General features: G+C 45.1%; 1 protein-coding gene across 1 annotated transcript in view; it reads left to right on the forward strand.

Annotated features, from left to right (window-relative positions):
* Positions 1 to 25,368, forward strand: part of PCF11 (PCF11 cleavage and polyadenylation factor subunit) — a 297,241-nt gene that overhangs the window by 156,100 nt on the left and 115,773 nt on the right. Inside the window, exon 12 of the mRNA XM_086933915.1 lies at positions 3,770 to 3,953. Within this exon, the coding sequence (XP_086790041.1) occupies positions 3,770 to 3,953 (184 nt within the window). The remainder of the gene's footprint in view (positions 1 to 3,769; positions 3,954 to 25,368) is intronic.

Raw genomic sequence — 25,368 nt, forward strand, 5'->3', positions numbered from 1 at the left:
TGGACAATCAAACAAAAGAAACTGCATATCAGCCAACTAGAGTTGCTACCAATATTCTTAGCCCTAAAAGCATTCCAAAATACTTGTACAGCAAGACTGTGTTGATCCGGACGGACAACATGACAGCAGTGTACTATAGCCAGAAACAGGGAGGGACACTCTCCACAGCTGTCCCACTTGGCACAGAGCATATGGAAGTGGGCAATCCCAAAAGACTTCTTTCTCCTGGCAGAACACCTCCCAGGGAAAGACAATCCAATAGCGGACCTGCTCAGCAGACACAGCCAGCAACATCACGAATGGGAGATTCACCCCCAAGTTCTCCAGCCATTCTTCAGCCAGTGGGGGCACCCAGAGATAGACCTGTTTGCCACAAGCGAAAATTCAAAATGCCAGTACTTTGCCGCCAGGTTCCCACATCCGTTGTCACAGGGCAATGCGATATGGATGAACTGGTCAGGCAGATTTGCGTACGCTTTTCCCCCAGTACCACTGATTCCGCTGGTGGCACGCAAACTGCGGCAACAGTCACTCACACTGATCCTAGTTGCTCCCACATGGGCGAGACCGCCATGGTTCACAACGTTCCTGGAACTTTCAGTAGTTCCTCATCAAAGGCTACGCCTCGCACCCCATCTTCTAACTCAGAACCATGGAGAAATCAGACACCCAGATCCCAATCAGATGAACCTAGCGATCTGGCTCCTGAAGTCTTAGAATTTGGATACCTGAACTTGCCTCCAGACTGCATGAACATAATTAAGGAGGCAAGACGACCAACTACTAGAGCGTGCTATGCAGCTAAATGGAAGAGATTTGTTATTTACTGCAACAATAACGAAATCAACCCATTGCATGCTTCTACACAGAACATTATATGTTACCTACTGAATCTTCAAAGATGCAACCTAGCATACTCTTCGATACGACTACACCTCGCTGCTATAGCGGCATACCTTCAAAACAGGCAACACCTTTCACTGTTTATAGTACCAGCAATCAAGGCTTTTATGGAGGGTCGTAAAAGGGTGATTCCTCCAAGACACCCACCTTCCCCAGTCTGGAACTTAAATGTAGTACTTACCAGACTTATGGGACCTCCTTTCGAACCTCTACACTCATGCGAACTGCAAGTTCTAACGTGGAAGGTGGCATTCTTGATTGCCATTACCTCACTCAGGCAGGTTAGCGAGTTACAAGCACTAACAATTAAGGAACCCTTCATGCAAGTACATGCTAACAGAGTAGTTCTTAGAACAAACCCTAAGTTTATGCCAAAGGTCATATCCAATTTCCATATTAATCAATCAATAGAACTGCCAGTGTTCTTCCAAAATCCCAGTCAGTTGCTGAAAGAGCCCTACACACTGGATGTAAAGAGAGCTCTGATTTACTATGTGGACAGTACAAAATCATTTAGAAAGACAAAGCAATTATTTGTTGCTTTTTCTCCACAACATAAAGGAAATCTCATATCAAAGTCCGGAATAGCCGGATGGATAGTTAAATGCATTCAAATATGTTATCAAAAAGCTAAACTCACTTGAACTGTCCCCCCAAGAGCACACTCTACGTGAAAAATAGGGTCATCCATAGCTTTCCTGAGAAATATTCCTCTTGAAGACATATGTAGAGCAGCCACATGGACTACCATACACACTTTCACAAAACACTACTGTGTAGACGTGCAAGCAAAGCAGCAAGCTGCTGTAGGCCAGGCTGTCCTCAAAACTCTTTCAAACTGCTGCAGCTGGCACAGGTTACCACCGCTAGAGGAGATACTGCTATATAGTCTATGCACAGATATGAATTCAGCAGCCCACATGCCTCGAACGGAATATGCTACTTACCAGTATGCATCTGTTCTTGGCATGTAGGGCTGCTGACATTCATATCACCCACCCTCCTCCCCGGTGCCTGTCGCAGCTGCAGCATTATCTTTTGCATGGACATCTCTTACTCTACTATCTCCATCTCTGCCACAATGGCGAAAAACAATCTGAGGATGGAGAAGATGCCCATGCGCACTGTAGTCCAGGGGAGGAGTCACCTATCTCGTGATACTTCGAAGACTCTTCCAGGACAACAAGGTGCAATCATCCGGACCCAACACTAGGCGGCGATCTATGCACAGATATGAATGTCAGCAGCCCTACATGCCAAGAACAGATGCATACTGGTAAGTAGCATATTCCTTATTGCTTACTTTCCTGATGGGGTCTCCTTTTGAGCCCCTTCCTAGTTGTCTGTTGAGACTTCAAACTTTCTTGAAAGTATTGTCTAGTTTACCCAGGAGGGTAAGTGAACTTCAGGCTCTTAGTTCCAAACCTCCGTTTTTAACCATTCATGCAAAGATGTTTCTCAGGACCAGGGCTGCTTTTCTGTCTAAGGTGGTCACTCCTTTCCATCGAGGGCAGTCTACTATCTTACCTACCTTCTATCCTCCCCCTCACCCTTCCAAAGAATAGGAGAGACTTCACCATATGGACACTAGGAGGGCTGTCCGCTTCTACCTGGACAGAACCAGGGACCTAAGACTGGATGACCAGCTGTTTGTGGGCTATGTTGGAAGGATGAAGGGTAAAGCTGTCCACAAGCGAACTTGTCCAGGTGGATCATCTTGTGCATCAAGATTTGCTACACCGTGGCCAAGAAGGAGCCGCCTGAAGGTGTTAGAGCTCATCCCACGAGATCTAAGTCGTCTTATGCTTTGGCTTGAGGTGTTCCTGTTGGAGACATTTGCAGGGCGGAAACTTGGGCCTTCCTCCACACTCTTGCGAAGCATTACTGCTTGGAGTCGGAAGTTAGGAGGGACGGCCCTTTTGTACACTCTGTGCTGCAAGATTTTTTGGTATAGGTGGTTGGACATCCTCCTCCGGGAGAGGAACCGCTTGGGATTCAATTCAAAAGGTGAGGAGTCCACAGGCAGATGTATCCATCAGAAGAGCAAGTTACTTCTCTTTGATCCTTTTTTCTGGTGGATACAGTATCTGCCTGTGGCTTCCTCACTGACCCACCGCCTCCCCGTTGTCCACCTGTTTATACAGAAAAACTTCTGACTCTTTGACATTGTTATTTTTCGTTTGTCATTTATATTCCCTACAGTTAATTGCTAGGAAATGCTTTGGTTTTTAAGGGGGTAGGTGTGTGTGTGTGTGTGTGTGTGTGTGTGTGTGTGTGTGTGTGTGTGTGTGTGTGTGTGTGTGTGTGTGTGTATGTATTTTGTATACTTGTGTTATGCTGTCGGTCTGCCCGTTCGCCTTGAGGGCATGGAAAAAAGGGGCAGAACTGATGTCGGCACGCCTACGAGGTCTTCTTATGGCTCTGGTGACGTCATATGAAGTCTCGATTGGAGCAGTGCTATTGTGACGTTCTCCTTGACGTGGGAGAACTAAGAAAATAATTTCTGAGGAGCGCTGGGTAATTCAAAAGGTGAGGAATCCACAGGCAGATTCTGTATCCACTAGAAAAAGTGTTACCGAAGGGAAGTAACTTCTTGTTCTCATCTGTTTTTGTGATTTTTATTTATTTATTGGTTTTCCACAGAAAATGACAAATGTCCCTGTAAGTGAGTGTTTCTAAGTTACAATGTTCGCTTTGTATATAATTTAATGTAAGCTAGTTTGTTAGAGCAGTTGAGGCTAGTATTTATAGTTCTGATTGGTTAAGTAGAAACTGTGGTTGCGAGAGGAAATTCATGGCATTAGTTAGCAGTATTATTTTTCTGCCATCCTTTTGTCAATACTAACATTCTTACTTCTTTAAATAGGCGATATGACAGTATTATAAACCGGCTGTATACAGGTATTCAATGTTATTCCTGTGGAATGAGGTTTACTGCAAAACAGACCGATGTATATGCAGACCATTTGGATTGGCACTACCGTCAAAACCGAACTGAAAAAGATTTTAGCAGAAAGATAACACACCGAAGGTGGTACTACGGCTTAACTGTAAGTTAAACTGGTTGCTCAAATCTGTAAGCCAATTAATAACTAATATTGTAAGTAATCATATTATGCATTTTGTGTATTTGAAAAGTGCCTTTGCAGTCAGAGTACTTTGATGTTACTCTAACATTTGGAGTGTGATCTGTCTGTACTCTGATTTTCACAGGCTTTTCTGGAGCATACATCGTTTATCCACCTTATTATTGTGACCTGAACTTCAGCCAGTGATGTTTGAGCTGAGAAGTCCAATATTTCCTGAGGCCTCCTGCTTCCGATTTTTAACTGCACATTGTGTGGTGGAAATCTGCTGGAGAACTCTATTTGTTCAAAGGTTGCAAGCAGTTTTCTTTAACTAAGAATGCTTTTCGTTGTGAAGTGTATGTGCCGTTTCACTTTATTTCCTGATCTCAAATGTAAGTGTTTTCTTTGAATACAGAGAGCAGTTATAGGTTATTGCTTTACTCAAAGGAAAATAACTCCTACTTCATGATGGTATAACTGACTTAATCAAATTCACGGACTTTTTAATATTGGAGTTCGGTCTACTTCAGGTTTGTATTTACTGCCTCTGGCCTTGTAAGCCTCAAATGTGTGAAATCAACCTGTAGGTTTTAGAAAAGCCTTACTTGTTTTAAAAGCCACCTGCTTTTTTTCCCCAAAAAAGAGGCTTTTGATCCTAGTTCTGTGTCTATTGTTCTTGTGACAATACATAAAAAAAAGAAAAAAGTAAAGCAAATCCTCAGAAAAAGCTGGGGAAGGAAAAAAGGGTAACACAGGCACAAGCTTCCTTATTAGAAAATTGGCCGTGCCCATTGTTAAGCCTAAGATTCTGTGGCACTTAAGAAACCACTGTTGCCTGCAAAAGTACAGTTTATGGCTGTATCATAGAATTTGTGTTGATCATTGACAATTTAACAGTATCCTCTTCATCTGGGCTATCAGCAGTTCCCTAATCACTTGCTGGGCCTACACCAAATCCTCAAACTAGCTTTGTCAATGACTTGCCTATCATCCTCTACAGCAAAGAGATGATGGATGGAGCTTTGAAACTTTTCAGACACTCACCCCCAGTCACTGATCTGGGTTGAGTCTATCGTCTTTCTTTAGCTCACTTCGCCACTCCGGTTCAGAACCAGATCTATGCAAATCAGTCTTGACCCTGTGCTGCGTGGGAACAGTTCAGTCTAAACTGCCAAGCCAGGACCGGAAACAAACCTCCTGGGCCTGCTTTCGGGTTAGCCCCCATCATCAGCCAGGCCAGCTTGAATCCAGTGGCCAAGTGAACAAGGGACCCAGGTCTGGGCATACCCTGCCAAATTAGAGCGAACAAAGCAAACACAAGGAGATGATGGACGGATGGCTAAAACGTTTCAGATACTCTCCCCCAGTACCAGATCTCCTTGTCATGCATGCCCTAGTCACCAGCTGCCACGAGTACGGCAACACGCTGTATGCAGGAATCTCCACCCAACTCCTCGGAATACTCCAGGCCTTACAGATCACCACAGCCAGACTGATCCTGGACCTCCACAAATGGACCCACATCACCTCCCACCTCAGAAACCTCCACTGGCTCCCCATCCGGAAGAGATGCCAGAGGCCTACAAAGCTCTATACACCAAAGGACCATCATACATTACTCATCGACTGAAATTCCATCTACCCGCAAGACACCTGCGCTCCGCCTCACTCGTGTACACACACACACACTACATTTACTGCAGCCACAGTGGGGCACACTCATTTTCCTACATCACTGCCAATACCTGGAACAACCTACCTGTCCACCTCCGAACAGCACCATCCCTGACCGACTTCAGAAAAAAGCTCAAGACCTGGCTCTTAAGAGACACGCTACCTTCAGCACCCAGATGTCCCTAGGGTTGACGGTGTGCGCTGTACAAATGCTGATAGATTCCTTTGCTTACGATGAACTCCTCCACAGGATGTCATCCAGTCCTGAGACATGACTTAATAATCTAAAGATCCATTTCTGTTCCTTTTGGAATTTAGAGTCCAAATAAATAACCTCAGTATAGCTATATTTGAGGAAATGTCTGGTCATGTTTGTATTATTATTCCCAAAGCGTATGGTACTGTGCTGTTCTTTTATTCTTGTTCTGACCTTTCAAGTTGTCATCCCAATTTTAAAAATGTCACCTTAGCATTTCATTAGCTAAATGACACCATTGCAAACACTATGCTGTTAATTCCCATGGAGTACCTAAGCCAAGATATTTCAGTTGCATGTCTCGGGCATATAGAACATATAGTGCATGCTCACCTGTACCACACCCCTCGTTCACATACTGACACTATTCTACAAAAAAAAGCATTCCAAAAGCTCCGCCTGTCTTTTTTTTTTTTGTTCTTTTTTCGAATGAGTAGTTGCCCATGCCAAAAATATGGTTTGATTGTGAAGCGGGACCCAGTGATCAAGCAAGCTACTTAAGGGAGGGTAAGGTCTTCATTCTAAACAAAAATTGTTGTCGACAGCCACAGATTGGATTGGTTTCTCACCTTGGTGTTTTGATGAGTGTCGCGTGTAATAGGGCTGTCGAATCCCAGCACCCTCTATGCTCGCTCTCCCACGAGCTGTAACACTTACTGGTACACTGAGAAGGGTATAGTCGGGCAACATTAAGGAGCTGGTTCTTAGACAGTCGCTACGAGGGCATTTGTCTCCCTGTTGATCACACAATGCTGCAGCGCCTTGGTTTGCACAGTCCTAGGTTAGGCACTTCAATGGTTCAAAAGAAGGATCTCTGGCTTTACTGAGCTTCTTAACTGTTTCCACTTACTCAGTAGCTATTCCCATGCACCTTGCATGTCAGTGGTTTTGCTGTGTGACTGTACTTGAATTTGTTCATGTGCCTGGGCTGTTGTTTGGTCAATTATATCCTCCTCAATCTCGCTGGCAACCCCCTTTGGAACTCTCTTCACCGGGTTTTAATTACACTACAGTGAACTGACCTGCCTTTTGAGTAACGCCATTCCCAACTCTGTCTAAGAACCGGGTGGGTTACTCTCGAAGTTCACCTGACTCCGTACTGCTCTAGTGGTTGTCATAGGTGTAGACTCCTTATCGATCTTCTGATAGAAACGTATTAGCTATGGGGCGAGTCGGCTTGCATTACTAGCGGTCGAGGGGTTTAGAGTCCCTTAGCGAGTTCTGCCACTTGTTCCAGCACACCCGCTGACATGGTTTACTTCCTTCTGCATGCTTCCCTTTCCTTTTGGATAGTTCAAAAGTAATTTATTATATAGTCTTAGTGAGCGTCTTCGGACTGTAGTAAAGTGCCCCTTTTTGACCTGGTTGCCCCTACTTTTTGCCTGGTATATAATGTGATTTCGACTTGAAGTGAACTGGGTTCCTGCTAACCAGGTACCCCGTGCCAGAACTCTTTCCCCCAAACTGTACGATTTTGTCCCCAATGGCAGTTCCTTTAGCATTCTCTGTAAGTACCTAGTAAATGGTACCCCTGGTACCTAGGACTTGAGGTACTTATAAGGGTCCCCCAGGGCTGCAGCACGAACGGAGCCACCCTAAGGGACCCTTTAAACTCATGCAGGGCTTCCATCGCAGGCTGAGTGTTTTGGTGCAGACAAAAGTGAAAACATGACATGACACACATCGCTGTGTGCCATGTCCCCTGACACTGCTTGTAATATTTGTAAGTCACCACTACAGCAACCTTACATCCCCCATGCTGTTATATCCTCACATTACATGTGAGGATATACCTGCATGAGCAGATATGCTCCTGTGCTGGACGATTCCATTGCTGCCAGTACAAGTGATCAGGGAAGCCATTTTTTTTTTTTTGTGTTCAAATATTTTTATTAGGAGCTACAAAGAGATACATCATTACAAGAAAGATCGGGTCCGATAAATTAAATACAGTACTGTATCAGGGAAGCCATTTTAACCCATGTGCTGGACAATGGTAAAAACTAGTTCCCCAGCTGCATGATGGCTTCATAGAAAATAGGGATGTTTGGTATCAAACATCTCGTATTCACAAATCCTTCTTGACTCCAGTGGTAGATTTGTGAATTTGTTATGTTAAATTATTTTTGTATGGCGCACAGCTACCCAAAAAGGGTTTCTCAGCGCCAGCCTGAAGAGTGCAAAAGAAGGTGATGGTATTATTGGTTGAACAGCCATGTCTTTAAACCTTTGCGAAAGTTTGCAAAGCTTGTTTCGCGACGGAGGGATGCGGGAAGAGTGTTCCACAGAGTAGAGCCGAGAAAGGCAAACGTGCGGCCGCCCATCCTTGAAAGTAAATGTAATGTAATTTGTACTTGTAAAGCGCACTAATACCCCAACCGGGGTGTCCTGGCGCTGTAACGCATACCGCTGTGGAACCCTTCCTGGCTTTTTCCTGTGAAATGTCCACTCCTGGGCACCCCCAAGGTGAAGCCAGGCATCCCAGCGCTGTTGGGGCCGTTGTGGAGATTAAGCAAGCTATTGCCCAGAGTTGCAGAGTGGGACCCATGATTAGAATAGGCACCGAGGAGGGAATTATCAGGTCCGAGGAAATTGAGCCCTGTGAACCCTGGTCACGGGCCAGACCTCTGCATCAGGGTCTGCCGCTCTAACCATTGAGCCACACTTCTCCACTAGTCTAACCCTAGGAATCAAAAAGTTCCTGGGTTATGGAACGTAACAAGCGTAAAGGTTGCTAGGACTGGGCTAAAACTTGCAGATATTGGGGAGCAGTGCCACACTTGATCTTGAATAGAAGGCTCAAGGCTTTGAACTTAACTCGGCGTTCCACTATCAGCCAGTGAAGCTAGCGTAGATAGGTAGAGATGGAAGTAGCTTTGGGAATTCGACATAGTAATCTAGCCGCAGCATTCTGTACCAGCTGTAGCCTGCGTAATACATCCTTGTTAGCCCCTAGATCAAGTATGTTACCATAGTCTATTCTTGAGGTCACAAGCTCCTGGACCACGGTTCTTTGGGTGGAGTAAGGAAGCATCCAGCCAATTTTTTTTAGCCATTTTAATACAGTAAAACAGGTAGCCTCAACCTTTACCGCTTGCTGTCTCATAGACCGCTGATCGTCAATAATGAAGCCCAAATTACGGACTTGTTGGATGGGTAGAGGTGGGCCTCCCATTTCGGTAGGCCAATGCTGGGCACCCCATAGATCTTTATTTGTCCCCAAAATGAGAACCTCCGACTTATCGCCATTAAGTTTGAGCATATTAAATTGCATCCATGCTGCAATTTGTCTTAGGCCGTCCTGAAGAACTGATGGACCAGACGCCTTCTCAGTAGAAAGCGAGAAGATAATCTGGGTGTTGGCGTATGAAAAAAGGGACAACCCTGCCTCCTCTGCGATGGTCGCCAATGGTTTAACATAGATATTAAACAGCCGCGGGCTAAGAATAGAGCCCTGAGGGACCCCATAAGGGAAAGGGTGAGGTTTGGAGTTGGCAGCAGAAGAAAAAATGTGAGATGTGCGATTGGTCAGAAAGGATGTCAACCAGTCCAGTGCTGTACCACAAATACAGAGGGATTGGTGGGATTTTAATAACAGTGTGAGACAGTCGAGTAATATGAGGGCTGCTGTATTCCCCATATCCAAGTGATGTCTCAGCATTTCCGTAACACCCAGAGAGGGCCCCTTGAAGGTGCCCCCTGAAAACCTACCAGCCTCTAGTGTGTTGCCTGACTGGCCCCTGCCAGCCTGCCAACTGAGACAGATTTATGACCTTCATTGGTGAGGACTTCTGCTCTGCTCTCAGGAAGTCAAAAACAAAGCCTGCCTGGGAAGAGGGTGTTCACACACCCTCCCTGAAGATTACCTGCTGATTAGCATTCCAAGGCAGGGGAGTTTAAAAGACGCCGCCACCTTTGAAATGTATAACTGGCTCCCCTCACAGGAGAGGAAGCCAACCCTCCTTTGTCTAGAGCCCTTTTGGCACCTGTGTAGGTGAGAAAATTAGGTAGGCGTGCCCACCCCCCATGCTAGTACCACTCCTGTGGTGAAGTGGACACGACTTTTCAGAGTTGGCCGTCTTTGTGATGGCAAACGTAGGAATTCTGAGACATTGTTATGCCCACTTCCCACAGAAAGTGATCATATAGGGTGGCGTAGTGACCCCAGGGGTAAGTAGCCCATTGGTTCATAACCTATACTGTCCCAGATTCAGTATTTAGAGGATATCTGGCTCCAGAGAAACAGATTATGCTGACCTGAAAGAAGACAGACGTGAAAAGTCTCAAAGAGCAAGAACTGAAGCCCCAGCCACTGACCTGCCGGCCTGCCTGCTGCCTTCGATTGCGCCAAAAGACAACTTGCCCTGCAGCTGCTGAGTCCCCAAAGCCCATGATACCTCTCAGCACTTCACCCAGGAACCAAGAACTCCTGAGAAATAGCAGACCTCCTTCCCTGTAGCCTCCCAAAGACTTCGGAGAGGACTCTGTACCGCAGAAACCCGAAGTCTGAAGGATCCACTGCACCCGTCGCTCCAAGACCTTGTTGATGTGGGCCAACATTGTTCGCATGGTCACTCAGCCCCCCAGAGAAAGTCTGCCGTGGTTTCAACCCCAGTGACCTCTCCGTCGCCTGCAGCCTCTGCATGCGCAGGCCCCCTCTACTGCGACTGCTCCCGGGAAGGAAAATCTGATGCCTAAAGACACCTCTGCACCGCTCGCCCCTGGGCTGTGGAGAATACTATCAAAGGCGTCCTTACATCCACGAGCATCATGAGGGGTGACACCTCCTCTTGGTTCAGACTGATTGACCTCCCAGTCAATTCCTTCAGCTCATATGCGAAGGCCAATCCCCACATAGTAATATTGGACACCCGACGCTATTTTGCACCCCTGCTCCATGCTGCCCTAGTGCTGCCGCTGCTGGTGGTGTTCTGCTGATGCTTCCTTGGACCTTGCTAGGCACTCCTCTTTTCTTTCTCGTAGACTGGTCCCGTAAGTCGCTATACTCTCCCTGAATGCCGCACTTGCTTTTCCTCCCATGTGTCCGCTTTTTAAATACGAATGTATGTTTTTTTAAAAACATTTACTTACCTGAACAAATTGCTTCTGGTGCTTGAATTATATATTATTTTTAAAAATTGGTGTTGATTTCCTTATTGAGTTGTCTCGCTTGTTTGTTTTTGTGAATGTCTAACACTCTCCTCTGATAGAAGCATAAGGCTGCTCAACCACACTGCCCCCTAGAAGAGAACCTTGGGATTGCTAGAGCAAGCTCCTGCCCACTTATAAGGGAACCCCTGGACTCTGCAAAATATATCTAATTTTGCTGTCGTATAAAGATCCAGCTTCCTGCAAGACCACATGCTTCCATTTAGTGCTCCTACTCGTTAGTGTCAATGCACTGCAACACAGAGTTCTTGATGCTTTCAATAGTTAATAATTTATTCTAGATGTCTCGAAGGCGAGTGTTAGGACTCCTGGCCACTTCGTAGTGCGTATCTGCTTCACCAAAATATATCTGATATCGAAGAAATGGAGCTACCAGGTTAGCCAATAGTTGCAAGCGAAAAAGCGTGGAAAGTTAATAGCGCTGCTTGACTTCCCAATTGCTGTAGCCGATAGCCAATATACTGGCAAGGGAAGCAGCATGAGCACGCTTCAAATGAGTACAATGGTGAAGCGTGCCACAGGCAAAAAAAGTATCCGCAAGGAAGGTGCACCAACCTATCGCTGGCTACGTTCGAGGCATATGAGCTGTAGATCATATGCTGTGCATAAATCGCCATCAATTGTTGAGTCCAGATGTTTGCACTTTGTTTTTCTTTCAAGAAGTCTTTCCAGTCACGAGGTAGGTGACTCCTCCTTTCGGTGATGGTGGGCATAGGCATCGACTCCATTGTCAGATTGTTTTTTTCCGCCATCGGGTTCTGATGTGAATTGCTGCACTCCGGTTCTGCACTGTTTCTTCAGGCCCCCTTCGACGCGCAATCCACCACCCTCTACTGTATTGTTAATCAATTGCGTTTCCCATTCTCTGTGTATCGCTGCCATTCGAAAGCCTTCGATCAGAACATTCGAGGAAGGCTGTTGGGCCTACCTGTGCCGGCATTGGTAGCAGTCGATGGAACTGACTCCATTCAAGTTCTGTCCAGGGTGTCGCGCTAAGTTTCCATTCACCAACTTGCACGAGGTGTGCAACCTTTGCATATCACGGAACATGACGAGAAGGACTGCGATGCATGTCTGTCGTTTTGATCAAAGAAGACGCTCTGTGACCGTTGGACTTGACGTCACGAAATGTACCAGCAAACTGACTCTATGCCAGATCTCCTCGGACAAAAGTTCGAACACGAAGAATCTTAAGCACAAGAAGCCGAAATGAAGGAACACATCTCCTTATCTGAAGCCTACTCAGATGCCAAAGACCTCACACCGAGACAACGGATAGTGAGTAAAGAGACTTCCTTCCCCTACCATCTCCTTCATAAAAAGTCTCCGGTCCCTCCTCTGCCTTCAGGCCAAGGTCGTCACCGAGAAAAGGTTTCAAGCACCCCGCCTTCGAGCTCTGCGCCAAAACATAAACAGCCTTCCGGCTCGGGGTCTTGTCCTCACGCCGGTACCTACCCCGAAACCTTCAGCATCGAAATCCAAACACCTTATAGTTTCCGTGCCACCAGTCTACAAACCTAAATCTTCGGAGCTGAAAACTTTGGACACCAAAACTGGCATATAAAGAAAGTACTTCAAATAAAGAGCCTCGGACCAATATTCCATCTTCGGATCCGAAACCGAAGGAGATTGTGATCCAGAAACTGGACAAATTCATGCCAAACTTCCTGACGAAAGGAAAATGGGCTTACAAGAAGACTACCACATTCCTCTAAAAAGAAAAAATGTGGGTACTTATCCTTCTCCACTTCCTTCAACCATTGATCCAAATTTACTCATTACACCTACACATTCTCACACCTGACCCACAGGATGCAGGGGATGGGGATATAGATGATTACACACCACAGGATACTGACCCATGGGATAATTATAAAGCTGATGCTCAACCAGATAATGATCCCGACATATATCTATCTAGACCCTCTCCTCCAGACGATAATATTGGATATAATGAGCATGTTATTTTTTGTTTGACACATTACGTTCATCTCAAAGGGCTACACAGACATTACCAATGTTAAAAGGTATGCTTAAACATATTGATGACCTCTTTAAGAACCCTGTAAGAGCTAGAATCATCCAGCCCAGGTTAGAGAAAAAGGACAAATTCGCACCTAATGACTGTGTATATATATATATATATATATATATCTATCAAAGGCCAGTTACGTTTGGACTTTCTGGTAGGTTCCAACGCTCGTAAGAGAGCTAATTCGCAAACCGGGGAAGCCCCTCCTCCTTATAGTACAAATTAATTGACGCTTCGGGCAAAAAGGTAGCGTCACAAGCAGCTAATCATTGGAGCAATGCCAATGCTCAAGCACTATTGGCAAGGTATGACAGAGCTCATTATGATGAACTCGAAAAGCTTATCTAATTTCTTCCTGATGAGTCTAGAGCTAATGCCCTGATTCAAGAGGGTAAATTAATAACTAATACCTCTATTGGGTGTGATCTAGATCAGGCTGACACAGCAGCTCGGGCAGTAAACACTAGTGTACTTTTCCATAGACTTGCTTGGTTAAGAATTTCAGGATTCAAGCCTGAGGTACAAACCTCTATTCTTAACCAACCCTTTGACAAAGAACACCTCTTTAGTCCAGCTGTCGATACATCTCTGGAAAAGATGAAAAAGGATACTGACGTTGCTAAGTTCATGGTGGCCTTACAATCACCTTCCAACAGAGGGTCCTTTTGTCGCTCTTTTTACAGGGGTGGGTCCAAAAACATGTCTACAGACAATCCCTCCTCCTCTTAAAAGGGCAACAATCAGTCGCCCTCTGCAAGAGGTTATTTTAAAGGTGGATATAGAGGAAACCACGACCAAGGAAGAGGCAGAGGTAACTCAACACGCACTTCCCCTGCAAACACCAAACAGTGACTTCTTTTCCGATCCCCGGATCATTTCACTCCTGTTGGGGGACGTCTTTCCCTATTTCTACCCATTTGGAATGCGATTACATCACACAGATGGGTTCTACAAATTATCCAATATGGTTATTGCCTGGAGCTTACAAGCACTCCACCAAACATTCCTCCAAGGTCATACCTCATGTCACAAGAACATCTCACCCTTCTAAAGAAAGAGGTTCTCTTTGTTGCAGAAAGGTTCAATAGAACCAGTTCTTTTACCATACCTGGGAGCAGGGGAGTACTTCCACTTTCTAATTCCCCAAAAGGACGGCTCTCTGAGACCTATATTAGACCTCAGAGAACTAAATCTATACATTGTCAGACCCTTTTCATGTGGTAACACTCCCAGTGCTGCCCCTTCTTCAGCAAGGCAACTTTCTATCCACTCTGGAATTAAAGGACGCTTACTTTCCAATACACCCTGCGCACCTGAAATACCTCAGGTCAGCACTATCAATTCAAAGAACTCCCATTCGGAGTAACCACCGCACCCATGGTTTTCACAAAATGCTTGGCAGTAGTCGCAGCCTATCTAAGGTGGAGGCATATTCCTGTCTTCCCATACTTAGACTACTGGCTCAAAAAGGCCAGCTTGCACAACAGCTATCTACGCTACGCACAAAAAACTGAGCAATTGCTCCACGAGCTAGGATTCACATTAAATCTGTCCAAATCCCATCTCCAACCATTCACGTCTCAAGCATATCTAGGAGCTACTATATACACACAAAAAGCTCTAGCATCCCCAAACATAGGCCAGAGTTGGGAATATACAAACCCTGATGTCTCAGTTTCAGCCTCAACACTCCTTACCAGCTAGAGTGTTCATGCAGTTACTTGGAATGATGGCGTCTTGCATTTTTATGGTCCCCTACGCAAGACTTCAAAAGCGTCCTCTACAGGAATGCATAGCTCGTCAGTGGAACCAACCTCACAGTCCATTATCAGATCTAGTGTTGGTATAGTGCCGCACCCTTCGCTTTCTGCATTGGTGGAACACAAAACCTTTTAAAAGGATGGCCCTTCAGCGACCCGGTTCCACAGATAGTAATGACAGCAGACTCATCACTGACCGGTTGGGGAGCACATTCCAAACCTACTCAATTCAGGGCATTTGGAGCTTGCAGCAGAAACAGCTTCATATAAATCTATAGCTACTAGTGATTTTTCTGGCGCTGCAAGCATTTTAAGTTCAGTTAGTACGTAAGACTGTCCTAATTTGTACAGACAGCATGACATCCATGTACTATATACAAAAACAGGGAGGGACACACTCTCTCCGGCTGTCACGGCTAGCACAGACCATCTGGAAATGGGTCATACATCACCAAATAGATCTAGCAGAACACCTTACAGGAGTAAACAATCCGATGGCAGATTTGCTCAGTCCTCAGACACAGCACATCCACGAATGGGCAATACACTGACGTAAATAATTAATTTACTCTCTTAATTTCTATGCAGGTAAGTACTTAATCAATGATAACTCAATCAGAAGGAAAGAAAACAGAGTCCGTGGTGTTAGAGTTTCTAAGGGTTTTATTCCTCATAAAGGAATCAGGATATCATGTTCTGACCACCACAGGGGTGTCAGAAGGGATAGATGAGCGCGCTCTCGTTTATTGACAATACATAGCTTATATACTTGATTTACATCATAATGTTCAATGTAAGAGGCGTAACAGCTGAGAGAAGACAAGATAACAGTATACACGTGGTACCAATACATCATCAAGAGGCGTAAACTAGGCGTGAACTAGAGGTGTGTGCTAGAAACGTCACTGATAGGTGACGCAAGTGGGTGGCACCAAGGGGTGGTGCTAACAGAATGTTGCAATGTCAGCAGAAATCGGAAGCTTGGATGCGCGCGCAGCTGCATGACGTGTGATTGACGGGGTGCAGGGATCTTGACATTTACACTGACGGAAAGAGACAGAAGTCTGGCATGTCAGATCAACTTGTACTTCTCTCATATCTGATATCTGATGTTTTAGGAACTATACTATCTGGGCGGAAAGGTCTCTAGGGTAAAAGCTATTCTATGCTAACTGTGGATGCGTGTATAAGCGCCTAAGTGTCTACATGTAGAGCGTGGGGGCACGGGGCCTTCCTTGGAAGCATGGCAACGGAGGCTATGAATTACTTGCATTAAGACAGGTCGGCCCTTTTGGCTCTGCAGCTGGAGGGGATGTTTACAGGATCTAGTAGGCAGGAATGTATTCTCGGAGAGCGGAACAGATAACTCGAAGGTTATAGTCAGTCTTGGCAGAAAGCAGGCTTGAGCTGAGCGCGAGGGGCCGCGCTGAATGTCGGACAGAGTTCACGAGTACAGAGGTAGCCTGGGCAGAGTCAGGAGCCACAAAAGAGGTTCAGATGGCAGGAATTCAGGGCCTACTCTGGCTAGAGCAGGAACGCATGAAAAGTGTACTATAAAAAGACGTTGGCATAGCATACTTAGGAACGGACTATATAATCCATTCAGGGTGTATCTGAAAGAGGACATGTTGACGGTGGACGCAAATGTATTTGCGTCTTCATAACTGGCACAGGAGGGAAGTTACATGCACTTTAAACTGGTACATGGAGTCGGTGGGGTACGCGCTAGGGAACACATCATGGCCAAAATTTAATTTTCCTCATTCCCTCCTTGTTCCCTACGGACCCTTCATGAAATATCGATCCTCATGAATCGATCAGTCTGTTCTTGTAACATCATTTGTTCTTCTTTCTTTCGGTTACGTTTTGAGTGGAAACTGGAATGTTCAATACAAGAAGTGGCACATAGTCCACAAATCGCTGGCCCACACTGTAGGCACAGGCAGCAACTGAATACTAGGACTAGGCCAATGCCTAGGAAGGATAGGATCTTCCATCCCCAAGCTGTTAACGTTGTCCAGAACCAACCGGACCAAGTCCAGGTGCCTGGATTCTGATGTATCTGATTTGCAATTTTATGAAGACGGGTGATAGCTTGATATACAGAGGGTGCATTTTGTGGAATGAAAACACAGCAGCTTGACCCGATGACCTTACAGGCTCCACCTCTATCTGCCAAGATGACGTCAATTACAAGACGATTCTGAAGGACAACAACCCGCATAGCGGACTGCTCTTCTGTTAAGTTACCTAAGGCGGAGGTAGTTTCATTTACTACAGCTTCAAGTGTTCTAGTTAATCTGCGTATTAATTTACTATTCTGGACAGGACCTAAAAAGAAAAAGAATCCTTTATTAAAGTCAGTGTACTGTTCCCATGCCGTTTCTGTGTAGTCGACAAGTGGGATGTCTCTTCTGGGTCTGTTCTTTACTAAATCGCTATTTCTGTGATAATCAGGAGGAGCTAGAAAAACAGGTGGCAAAAGGAATGCAATGTAACAGGTACCATCCCAATCTGGAGGTAGACGAATGTATGCGGCATGACCACACACAAAATAAGAATGACTGATAGCTTTGAAAGATGATTTTCCATCATCACTGAATTCGACCACAGTAGTGCATTTACTATGACCTAAGTGTACTGAACCTTTCTTCTTGATACATAATTCACCAGTGACTGGCAGTACTGACATAATAGGTAGAACTGGTGTGGCTTCGGATTCGACAGTAAGAATCATAAGGCTAATTGTGTAATTACCTAATCCATATACTTCATTTTCTAGATCAGTTCCTATTCTAATGGGCAGTCCCTCCTTATCCGGGTAACAGACGTCTAGTAGGACCAAGTTCAAGTTTCCCCAAACCCAACCCCCATCGAAAACAGCAATGTCGGGATCTAAAGAATTAATTATCTTAAACCATGCTCCACAGGAGCCATTGTGAGTGAACGGGTACGGAAAGAGAGGCAGCGCTCCCTTGTAATTCTGGTAGGGAGGGAGTCGGCCACATATCCAGCAATTTGTAGCATTGTTAGTTTGATGAGAATGATGTAACATACTAATGAATGTATTGTTGCGCAGCGCAAGTCTGTAGGAAAGCTCATGAGGAGGTAACTCACTAAAAGTGTGTTCAGCAGAGACATTGTAAGCAGATTGTTCACGCTTGAAAATAGGATAATATATGGGTAACAAGATGCTAGCAACAATAATTAATATACTGAGAATAAACATAATTATTAGTGTCACTATGCAGTGACTACGAAGTGATTTGCAATATGTTCTTTTCTTTTCCTCTCTCTCTCTAACTCGATCTAGGGGATACATGTCAGAAACTATTTAACCGATTCACCTAGGGGAGGACTTAAACAATTAAACTGTCTGACTTGCTAGATCGTAACTTCATACGGTATTGTTCTTGAGGAGTCTTTTCTCTTTTGGATTCGGAAAAGTCTTTGGGATCACAGTCTTTGGTGGGGGTGGGTGTGTCTTGTTCCGGTTTCAGTCCTGGGAATGTTTTGATATGGCTTAGGTGAACCCACCCCTTTCTGCCTTCCAACTTGACTGCAGTCCTTGTCGTAAGTAGAACGGTCTTCGGAGACTTCCAGCGGGGCTCCAACGGACTTTTCCTGTCGAAGTTTCGGACTAAAACAACATCTCCGGGGCGGACGTCATGCTCCTTCACATCGGTGTTGTCAGGGAAGGCTGCGGCAACCTGTGAACGACATGATTGGAGTGCAGACATCAAGGAGGCAAGGTAATCTGTCAACATATTAGAATCAACATCGGTGATCTTTTTAGGAATGGGCGTCCCCCACATATTCGGTGGTCTGCCAAAGACCACTTCGTACGGAGATAGCCCTGATCTTGAATGGGCGACCATTCTCATATAGAATAGTGCCACCGGCAGGGCGACTATCCAGTCGACCCCTTTTTCCTGACATATTTTGGCAAGGCGAATCTTTAATGTCTGATTATGCCTTTCAACAAGGCCTGCTGCTTCTGGATGTCGGACACAATGGAACTTCCACTGGTATCCCAATAACAAGGAAACTTCTTTCATTAGGGCAGACGAGAATGGCTGACCGTTATCTGAGTACACGACACGAGGCAAGCCGTATCGTGGGAAAAATTCACGAACCAACTGTTTGGCAGTGGTCGGAGCAGTGTAATCTGGGACTGGGTATGCTTCGGTCCAGCGGGACAGAGCACAGACAACTACGAGACCGTATTTAAATCCTCGACAACGGTCCATCTGGATATAATCCATCTGGAGGACTTCAAAAGGGTGATCGGGAGGATGGAATCCACCTTGCTCTACAGGGACGCTTTTACCTGGATTGAACTGACAACAGATCATGCAAGTACGCACTTTCTGTTTTGCGGCTGCTCGTAAGTGTTTATTGTACCAGAGATTTTGCAAACTATCTAACATGGCTTTCTCTCCCAGGTGGGCAGGACTATGTGCTGTATTTATCATGACTTGAACCATAGAGTCAGGGAGAAACCATGTAGATTTTCCCGTCATCCAACCTTGATCTGTCTGGATCCCTCCTAGTTCGATCCATTTCTTTATTTCGTCTGCAGTAGCATGTGTCTGAATGTCAATAACATCTAGTGTGGGATCCCTGACTGTCATACAGTTTGTCGGATCTGTTATCTTTATCGTGTCAGTTGTCTGAGTGTGAGTCAGTGCTGTATGTTTTGCTGTCTGATCTGCCAGGTCGTTACCCTGGGAAACAGAATCTGTGACTTTAGTATGTGCTTTACACTTCATAACTGATATGGCTGAAGGCAGATGTATTGCTTCTAACAGTGCTTGAATGAGTGGACCATGCTGTATCTTGGTACCATGAGAGGTCAGGAAACCTCGTTCCTGCCAGAGCATGCCGAAGTCGTGTACGACTCCGAACGCATAACGGGAATCTGTGTATATGTTAACATTTCTGTTCTTTGCTAGAATACAGGCTTGGGTCAGAGCGATGAGCTCTGCCGCTTGAGCAGACAATGTATCAATACGATGTGTTTCTTTAACTTCAGTTTCAGTGGTCACGGCATACGCGGCCACTAACTCTCCTGTACTTGTTCTCATGCATGAACCATCCACATAAAGTGTCAGGTCTGGATTTGTCAATGGAACATCTGTTAAATCTCGTCTGGGCTTTGTTACTGCATTAATAATTTCTATACAATCATGTGGAGCTGGATCTGTCATAACTGTAGGTAACAATGTCGCTGGATTCAAGATACTGCAGCGTCTGATTTCTATGTGTGGCTGGAATAATGTCAATTCGTAACCTGTCAGTCGTGCTATAGTCCAGTGTTGAGTCTGGGTTCTGTTTAACAGAACCTCTACAGAATGTGGAACTTGTACTGTTAACTGATGACCTAAAACAATTGAATCGCTTTGTCTGATTGCTAACGCTGTTGCTGCTACTGACTTTAAGCATGCAGGAAGTGCCTGTGCTACTGAATCCAATGTGCTTGAAAAATAAGCGCAAGGCTTATGTGAACCTGCTTGATCTTGAGTGAGGACAGACAACGCTGTACCATCACGTTCTGTAACAAAAAGTGTAAACGGTTTGCTGTAATATGGCGTCGCTAAAACTGGTGCTTGGCATAAAGCTTTCTTTAATTCCTCAAAGGCTTGTGTGTGTTCCTGAGTCCAAGGGAGGACAGTCGAAGTTGCTGCCTCCTGTGTCGTTAACTGGATGAGTGGTTTAGCTAGAAATGCATATTGAGGAATCCATTGTCTGCAGTACGAGGTGAGGCCTATGAAGGCCCGTACTTCCTTTTGCGTCTGGGGTCGTGGCATGTTTACAATTAACTGAATGCGATCGGGAGTGAGCTGTCTCCCCACTTTGGACAGCAAGTGACCCAAGTACACAACTTGCTGAACACAGAATTGTAGCTTCGAAGGAGACACTTTGTGTCCCTTGTCGGCCAGGAAATGCAAAACTATCAGTGATGCTTGTTCACATTCGGGCTCACTTCGTGCGGTGATCAGCAGATCATCGACGTACTGTAGTAAAGCGGTATTAACTGGCATTTGAATACAATCTAGTTGCCTTTTCAGTGCTTGACTATAGATGCTGGGGCTTTCTGTAAATCCTTGAGGTGCGCGGGAAAATTTGAAACTTCGTCCATTTAAACTGAATCCGAAGAGATATTGGCTCTCCGGGTCAATAGGTACACTGAAGAAAGCGTTCTTGAGATCGATTACAGTAAAGAACGTTGCTTCTGAATCAATGGCAGTTAACAGGGAGGAGATATCGGGGACCACAGGATACTGTGGTACAATGCATTTGTTCAGTTCTCGAAGATCAATCACCAGCCGGTATACTGGCGGTGCATTGCGGTCTGTACGTTTAAGAATTGGAATGATGGGTGAATTACAGATATTGGAGTCGGTCTCTACGACCACTCCTTGGGCGATAAGCTCTTCAATTATTTTCAGTAAAGCCACTACAGCATCGGGTGGTAACTTGTATTGTCTGATTCTGGGTAGAACAACTCCTGTCTTGAGTGTTACACGGTATGGAGTGATATGCATACAACCTACATCAGCTGGGCCTTTTGCCCATAAGTGATCTGGTACATTTTTCAATCTGACATCAAAGTCACGTAGAACATAATGACCCTTGAAATCCCGTAGAAAGAGTCTGACTCCCTCCGGGGAACAGCAAGTTATAGCTCCTAGAGCCTTCAGTGTTTTAATTCCTAACAGATTTTCGGGACATGATTTCGTAAGTAACAAATCTGTAACTCGAGATAATGGACCCACAGCTAGTGGTACTGGTTCTGATACTTCATTTACAATAGGTTGTCCTGAAAAACCAAGGGAAACATTCTGTGAGCCTGAGAGGGGTGCCCCTGGAACTTCATTATGACTTATAGTAGTGCGACTTGCCCCTGTGTCAATTAAAAACTTTCTGTCTTTTCCTAATACGTGACTATGTACATAAGGACCTTCTTGATCTACAGGAATTTCAATAAGAGGCAAATCACTTTCCCTCCCTAGGCTGTTTCATGTATAACGCTGATAATCTGGATATGCCGACTGGGCATACTGGTACATCTGCTGTGAGACTTGTCGTGTTGCGGCAGCGGGCTGTGTCTGAGCATGCTGTGGCTGCGGTACTGCTACTGTCTGTACTGTATGGGACTGATCATGCATAGGCTGGGTATTCTGCATTGGCTGTTCGTTCTGTGAGGTCTGTTGTTGACCCTGTTCATGTCTAGGCGGACGCGGTCTTTCTTTAGTTTTACCTGTCTCGATGTTATGTTTCAGGACTGGACATTCATGTACGTAGTGACCTGGCTGCTTGCAATAATTACATGTCCCTTTAACGGGAGTGGCAGAATGATTTGTCTGAGCCCCACCTTTTCTATGACCCTCGGCTGGAATGGTCTGGGCTACTAACATTTTCATTTTCGTGTCTTTCATACGTTTCTGTTCCTGGTCCTGTTCTTCCCTAATTCTATTCTGGTGATATTGTAACATTTGTAACATCTGTGATGGCGTATTTGCCTGCCAAGTACTTTCAACCTTGTATACTCTATTTTTAACTAGTGGTAGGGCGTTCTCGACTAATTTTGTTACAAAAAGGTGTGGATATGACTCGCTACTAACTTTTAGGCCACTATTTATAATGAAACATTTCTCGAATCTTGAATAAAAGTCGCTAGTATCTTCATCTTGTTTCTGTTTGCAGGACGAGATTGCGTCCCAATCTTCCTTTCTAGTTGTCAATAATCTTGGCAGAACCTGTACTATTAACCCTGGTAATGCTTTAGTCAGATCCCCAAGGCCTAACCCTGGGACTCGTTTCTTTTCTTCGTCTTCTATCTCCGCCCATGCTATCTTTGACTCTCCCACTTCCCAATCCTTTTCCTTTAATTTCTCGTAAATGCCCGTGGGCAACAGTACCTTTAACATTTTCATAATATCATCATACGTGTAATCTCCCATCAGTAACATGTCTTTAAGCTCTCTGTGAAAACCCGCAGGGTCTTTATCATGGCACGGAACTAATTTCTTCATTTCTAATAGTTCTAACTTAGTCAGTGGTGTGTGAACATACACACGTTTCAGGGTATGATCCTCACCCATAACTGGATGTACTTCTCGTAAGGGATTCTGACTTTCAATGCCACCACCGCATTGCATGTGGTACATTTTTCTTTCTGGAGGCGGGGCGGGAACATATTCGGAGCTCAGGAAGGTGTTATACTTACGTCGTTGCTCTAGAATTATTTGTATTAATTTGGTACTAAAACCTCTCCATCTATCCATGAGTAGTGCTTCCAATGTTTCATGTAAGGGACCTGGATCAGAATGATGATTTCTGAACTTGATAAGGAGGTGCTGAATCATGTATACACCTGCTATTTTCTGCTCTTCCGGGGAAAGGTTCAAGAATGTCTGCACTAACGTGTCATCATTATATATATCTGCGTTTTCAGCCCACAATACGGCTGACCGGGCTAGTTCCTGTTCGTCCATAGAATTGAGTATATGGTACCCTACTCGATCTCGAAGCCTTTTATCAGTTTCCTGGAACTGATGTTCTGAAGAATTTGGATTTGTTAAAGCGGAGAAAAGAACTCTCTTGCTCTCCGGACGGACACCTTTCCTAAGGTAGTTTCCCCTACCTACATATGCTATTATATCTGTAGACTTTCCTGATGTTTCATCTTCATCTTCCTCCTCGGAGGAAGTTTTATCAGTTTCTTCCTGGTGTGCAGTTAATACTGCCTTTCTAATTTTCTGGGACATAGTGGCTATGCAAGTCCCCTTGTCATGTCTTCCGTCTGCTATATTTTGACCCCACTTGTTTAATGCGTCTAACTCACTTTGATCTGTTCCGGGCCTGTCTCGTTCTCTTATCACACAATTAATGAAGAATCGTAATATCTGTTTTTGAATGTCAACTTTCTGTTTATACATGGCAGCTTTGACACTGTCGGGGTCTTTCCCTGTCTGTATGAATTTGTATAGTCTGTCGAGAGCTTCCTGCATTCCTACACAGCATAGCAAGTTATCGGTGGCAGATCTCAGTCGGAGTGATGCTAATACCATTAAATCGTCTTTTCCGGGTACTGGATCATATCTGCAAAATGACATCCTATCTTTGAATGCGTCAAGCCGGGCTGAATAGGGAGACTGGAAAGTATTCTGCGTGTCCCTTAAATGCAATCTGTGTGTCGGTGGAGGGGTCTGTAGACCCGCTGTCGCACCTCCTGAGGCGGATGCTTGGGCATTATCTCTCCGTGGAGTCTGTATCTGGACTTGAATCTGTCTTTTAGTAAGATCAGGTAGTACTGGTTTCGGTAGATCCGTCTTGAGGGGGGGAAGTGGCGGAGGTGGCGGAACAGGGGAGGTCTGTCGCGGTACCGGCGGAGCTGTATCTGGGGCGCAGTGCCACCCCCATCCCTGTCAGTAGGCAGGGCACGAACAGGCAGATTGGTGTAAGCTGGTGCTACATCCTCTAGATATGAATTCAGGAATATGTCTTTAGTAGTCTTGTGCATTACTTTAGTTGGAACTAATGGTGTCGGTAAGTTTTTCGGTATCTCTGATTCAGTTTCAGATGTGCCATCTGCTGCAAGATACATACCGTTTACAAGATTATTTCGGGCACGGTCTATTTGTTCTGTTTTTACTCGGATCCCTTCAGTAACTAATTCGTTTTCTCGCTCTTTATCTGATTCTTTAAGTCTGTCTTCTCTACGGAGTGCTTTGTCAGCACGCTTACGTGATTCCTTACGCCAAAATTCTATGGCGTCCTTCTGAGATTGTCTAGCTTTCTTTTTCCATAATGCTTCTTCTACCCTCATGATGCACTCTGCATCCCACGTTCCGGTAACAGGCCATCTGTGTCTTTCGTCTAAGTGCTTGGTGTAATCGGCCCATAAATCTAGATATAATATGGCATCTATGCCATGCTTTTGATACATAAAATTGCCTGGAGTGTCCCTAGGGGGGATAGGAATTTCTTCCTCTAGTAACCCTTTCCTAGTTCCGATCTGTTTTAACTTGCTGAGGAACGGCATCCTTATTACTGAACGCTAGATCTTTATTCCTTGATACGAGTTGCTAGTTGATACAAGAAATACAATAATACACAATAAAACAGTCACATTCATACCACAACATTAATCACATAAAAACATTAAAAGACATAGCTAACTACCCCCTACACTGAATGTACCGCTCAACGGTAATGATACACTGGTGTAACAGTGCAAAAATTCGGAATACTTTATATACTGCTAAACAGTACAGATACACTGCCTAAGAACAGTGCAGACCGGACTTGCGTACCCAAACCCGTCTAGATACGACCCAGCAATGGTACTCACCGGGAAGCACGGAAAACAGAAGGCCTCGGAAAACTCGACTGGACTCGACTCGGAAACTTCGGGAAACTTCGGAAAACTTCGGAAAACTTCGGAAAACTGGTGGGCCTCTTCACACCTCGGACCTTGCTTCTTTCGGCTGGGCTCTG

Source organism: Lissotriton vulgaris, chromosome 8, assembly GCF_964263255.1.
Source record: "Lissotriton vulgaris chromosome 8, aLisVul1.2, whole genome shotgun sequence".
In the NCBI taxonomy this organism is placed as follows: Eukaryota; Metazoa; Chordata; class Amphibia; order Caudata; family Salamandridae; genus Lissotriton; species Lissotriton vulgaris.